The sequence below is a fragment of the Diaphorina citri genome, unplaced genomic scaffold, assembly GCF_000475195.1.
Source record: "Diaphorina citri unplaced genomic scaffold, Diaci psyllid genome assembly version 1.1 scaffold29900, whole genome shotgun sequence".
NCBI classification, from domain to species: Eukaryota; Metazoa; Arthropoda; class Insecta; order Hemiptera; family Psyllidae; genus Diaphorina; species Diaphorina citri.
The window spans coordinates 1-4784 of record NW_007407237.1 but is presented as its reverse complement, the minus strand read 5'-3'; the positions used below and the strand labels follow the sequence as shown (position 1 = coordinate 4784).

The 4784-nt window shown below is 39.2% G+C and overlaps 2 protein-coding genes across 2 annotated transcripts; both read right to left on the bottom strand.

Annotated features, from left to right (window-relative positions):
• Positions 1 to 1607: 1607 nt before the first annotated feature.
• On the bottom strand, positions 1608 to 2424 carry LOC103523624. Its single transcript, XM_008488655.2, has 2 exons — positions 2152 to 2424; positions 1608 to 1802 (listed from the first exon to the last, which is right to left on the bottom strand). Exons 1-2 carry the CDS (start codon positions 2392 to 2394, stop codon positions 1623 to 1625), a joined length of 423 nt encoding a protein of 140 aa, XP_008486877.1. The 5' UTR covers positions 2395 to 2424; the 3' UTR covers positions 1608 to 1622.
• On the bottom strand, positions 2220 to 4778 carry LOC103523623 (androgen-induced gene 1 protein-like). The gene is made up of 4 exons (XM_008488654.2): positions 4716 to 4778; positions 4141 to 4364; positions 3595 to 3761; positions 2220 to 3248 (listed from the first exon to the last, which is right to left on the bottom strand). The coding sequence occupies exons 1-4, from the start codon at positions 4722 to 4724 to the stop codon at positions 3184 to 3186; spliced, it is 465 nt and encodes a 154-aa protein (XP_008486876.1). The 5' UTR covers positions 4725 to 4778; the 3' UTR covers positions 2220 to 3183.
• Positions 4779 to 4784: the final 6 nt, after the last annotated feature.

Genomic DNA, 4784 nt, shown 5'->3' with positions numbered 1-4784 from the left:
ATTTTCAAAAGACAAATTATTAGCTCAGGGGGGTATTTTTTTGTTTACAACGACCCCCATGAAAAAAAAAAAAAAAAAAAAAAAAATCCGTATCTTAAAAAAGGACCCCCACAAAAACACAAATGTGAAAAAAAAAAGGCCAAGTTCCTATCCAATAATGTCGGCCTATAAAAGTGGTGAGATCAGAAAATAAAGGCCAAGTCTGCATTCCCAGTTTTTCGTGCCTTATAAATCTTAATTCCTTCAACCTTCTCTCAGTTTCAACTTGGCTTTCAACCTGTGGTGTGTGTGTGTGTGGGAGGGGTGTGTTTGTGTGTGTGTGTGTGTGGTGGTCCCGTACAAAGAACGGGTCAACCACTAGTTACTAGTATAGCTCCAAGACTTTTCGAATACTCTGCATATGTATGTATGTACATATACAGGGTGTCCCAGAATTTATGCTTTAATTGATTTTCTCGGAGCCTGTTCGAAATTTCGAAAAACAAAAAAACCCGTAGCTTTTTGATTTTTGAAGCGGACATTTTGGCAATATCGCGATTCGCGAAAAATTTCGCGAAGTCCGCGAATCGGGTACCAACTTTAGATTTTTAAATAAGAACCCCTATTTTTTTATTGCATATTCGTTTTCTACGTTAAATTTGAAGTATAATCGACTACTCACTCGATTTTTTGCGATTCGCGGTTTTCGCGGAATTCGCGAAAAACGCGAATCACAAAAGTGCTTATAAAGTACAAGTATGACCTATCACATCTGAGTGTTTTTTGCTCCCAAATCTTATGGTCTCATTATTTTTTCGATTTGGTCCAATATTTCGCTGTTTGCGATTTGCGCGGTGTTCGCGAAATCCGCGAATCCTACATGTTTTCCAAAGGTACGTGTGTGACATATCAAATTATGCTATTTTTTACTTCTAAATCTTGTGGTGATATTATTTTTTCAATTCACTTCATTTTTGACTGTTCGCGGATTTCGCGAACACCGCGAACAGTCAAAAATGAAGTGAATTGAAAAAATAATATCACCACAAGATTTAGAAGTAAAAAATAGCATGATTTGATATGTCACACACGTACCTTTGGAAAACATGTAGGATTCGCGGATTTCGCGAACACCGCGCAAATCGCAAACAGCGAAATATTGGACCAAATCGAAAAAATAATGAGACCATAAGATTTGGGAGCAAAAAACACTCAGATTTGATAGGTCACACTTGTACTTTATAAGCACTTTTGTGATTCGCGTTTTTCGCGAATTCCGCGAAAACCGCGAATCGCAAAAATTCGAGTGAGTAGTCGATTATACTTCAAATTTAACGTAGAAAACGAATTTGCAATAAAAAATAGGGGTTCTAATTTAAAAATCCAAAGTTGGTACCCGATTCGCGGACTTCGCGAAATTTTTCGCGAATCGCGATATTGCCAAAATGTCCGCTTCAAAAATCAAAAAGTTACGGGTTTTTTTGTTTTTCGAAATTTCGAACAGGCTCCGAGAAAATCAATTAAAGCATAAATTCTGGGACACCCTGTATACTTACCTTCAAAGAGGTCAAAGTTTAGTCCGGTACAGTACCCAATTTCCGACATCGGCATTGAAAACATTACAGGTACCTATACTTACCCAGCTAAGTGGGAATACTACAGATACTTACCCAGCTTAGTGGGAACACTACACTCAGAAAATTCTTCTCCAGGATTTTCTCATAGGGAAGTACGACATTCTTGACAAGCGGAGACTTGGTTGTCAACAGATAGGTGAGTATGTTGTTGATGTTGATGGAAAAGTAAACGACCACCTGTAAAATCTGAGGACAAACCCGGTAGATACCACATAAAATAGTGGTCCAAATGTGATACCTAGGTAAGGGACTAAGGGTATCGAAACGATTCGACTAATTGAATGATCTCCACGAGAGTCTGAGTGCACTGCGAATTCTAAGCTAAGATCGGAAAAACATGACTCGGGGATTGAACCCGGGATCAGGAAAATACAAGCCTATCATGATACCAGTGAGCATGAAATTCAATCTTACGGCTGGGATTGAACTCACGCCCTCCTGTTTATCAGGCGAGTGTCTTGTCCACATCGCCACGTATAGGCAAGTACCTTCAATCATGCATTTCAATTTCCTCTCAAAGAGGGTGAAAACTTACGCAGTTTAGAAATGAGATGCACTTGCGAAAGGCATTCTTTATATCTGGAATGCCCGCATGAGTCATCTTGTCCAAGTTGTTGAAAATGTGAGTGCAGTTGTAGTAAAGGAGGAATAAGTAGTAAACAGCACATAGGGGAAGGAACCAATTGGCAAAGTATTTGCGGTACTTCGATATTTGGGACCCATTTAGCCTGTTTGGTGTAATCTGAGTGAAAGCTACTGCCATTTTCAAGTTCTTCATTCTGACAGAGAATTGTCTTGCCTAAAAGGTTTTAGGTATCCAAGCTTTCACTCGGTTGTACGAGTAAACAATACTTTGAACGACTGTTTTTCACACTCATTGATATTAAGTACAAACCCTTTTTAATTTGGATCTATCTTTTAATCTGTGTAAAGTGTCTTGTGTTGTAAATGAGATTATAGTTAGTGTGTTTTAGGTGTTTGTGTAGTAACTTGTGTAAAGACTTACAAAGATTTTAAAACGAGATGGAAACTGGATTGAGTTTCGGTCTCTCATATCTTATTCGCCAGCAGTTATCGCACTATAAGTGTTTCGTTCGTAAAGTAGGTCATTCGTGCTTACTACATACTTATTTGATTTTACCTCATAATTCATAATGTTGTGAAATTAGTTGAAAGTAAATGAGGGAACACTGCTCGAAAAAGTCATGCAAAAAAGAATTAAAACAATAGAAAGTAAATAAAAAAACATTGTGCAAAATCATACATACGACTTGTTGTATTCAGTCGATCTTTGAGCTCTCACAATAAATTATTATATCTTTAGCGAATGTGACAGCCGCTGCTCTAGAAATGCTCTTGGGGGACACCAGTTAACCCCTGGCTATACCTTAGGCTTAGATGGAGCCAAAATTTTGAATTCTAGCAGGCGATGTTCACTTTAATGGCGAAAAAACTTGAAACTCTGTTTCGTGTTAATATGGGCTATAAGCCACGCGGGGTCGCGTCAGCGCTTCGAACTCTTGGCGTTCGTGAGCCTGCCGGCACGATTGATTTTCAATTTCCAATTTCACTGTTTCTTATTCTTGATCTTGGCTGAAACTTTCCCCGTGGTTTTCCTTTTAGCTTTGGTGACTGAAACCAAACGGAAGAGGAGTGAAAATTATTCCCACAGGAAGAACACTGGGAGATGGAAAAGGTGGGCTGTCAAGCTGTTAACATATTCATTTCAATCGATTCTCCATTAATTTTTTGGTCTTCACAGATATCTACCCCAATGAGTCTATGCAATAGAGTTGACTAGAGACTAGAGGTATCCTATATTTAAGTACTTATAGTCACAGGTAATACATAACGAAAGCTAGGAAGCAATCAAATTTACTTGAAAAGGTTAATTTTTGATTGTGCAGCAATGCGACGTTCAAATAAAACCTGAAAAAAACCCTTCAAAGGTTGAACCATCACGGAGTATAGAACTTACCTGTTGGTCGAAGCTCGTCATTTATCCTGTATGCAATCCAGACGTAAATATATGGGATAACGAATGTCAGCAATATTGGTGCCAGCAACGTCCTAGTCCAAGTTTCAGCGTAGTATCCTAGGAATTTGTACAACCAAACACCTTTCATGTATCGGTCGTGAAACGTCCTGGAAATAAAGTGGAACCTAAGGTAAGTAGATTGGTAAATGTTAGAAGCTCTCGTAAATACCTACGAGTAAAAGTAAAATACTGGAACTTAGCCTGACACACTGCCAAATCTGCCGATGCTGTGCGCTCACAAGTGAACTGGGCAAAGTTAATGCCGAAGGGGTTTTCTACCACTTTTGAAGCCAAATCCTCAAGGGAGAGTAAAATTCTAGAACTCGGCTCTCGGCTGACATTGAATAAGCGCCCTCCTCTTTAGACTAATTTACCGATCTTGATAGAACCTAATACTCAACTTATAATACCTACCTAATATGTTTGAAAATTTTACGGTGTAGGTTTTCAACCGTTCCTACTAACTCCAAAATAAGGTCAACTTACAAGAACATGTAGCCTACATGGAACACAGTCTGTATGAACAGGGAGGTCTTCATAGGAAGTGGACTGGACTCAGGTTCCACCAGGATCAAATGTAGAAACACTATGAGTACAGGTAATGTGTGCATTGTATGGTTGTACCAAGCAGGAACTAGTTTTTCGATCATCTTGGGGTAAATCAACTCCCTGTTGGTGTAATATACATACCAGAATGTGTTGCAGACATACTGGAAGAGATTGGAAGAGGTTCAGATTTTATTTAAGTAAGGAGTCCATTGCAGAGGGATGAGCATCATTTGAGGGTAACCAGGGTTAAGTCCTGGTACCCCTGTCAGCCCCAGCCCATGAATGTCAGCAATCATCCTAGTTAGGGCTGATTGAGAGGCTCACGAAAAAAGCAGAACCCGTCTGTACACGGGAAAAGGCGAAGAATCAGGGTGAAGTGAAAGTTATGTATCTTTGCCGTTTCGCTATGATTGTAGATTCATAAAAGCCTGTGAGCACACAATTTATAAAGATCATCGTCACATGACGTGATGCTACTGACTTATAATAAAATTCCCCAAGTAGGAACTTACCAAGCTCATAGGAAACACCACACTGAGGAATGACTTCTCCAGGAATCGTCTGTAACCTTTGGCATATTT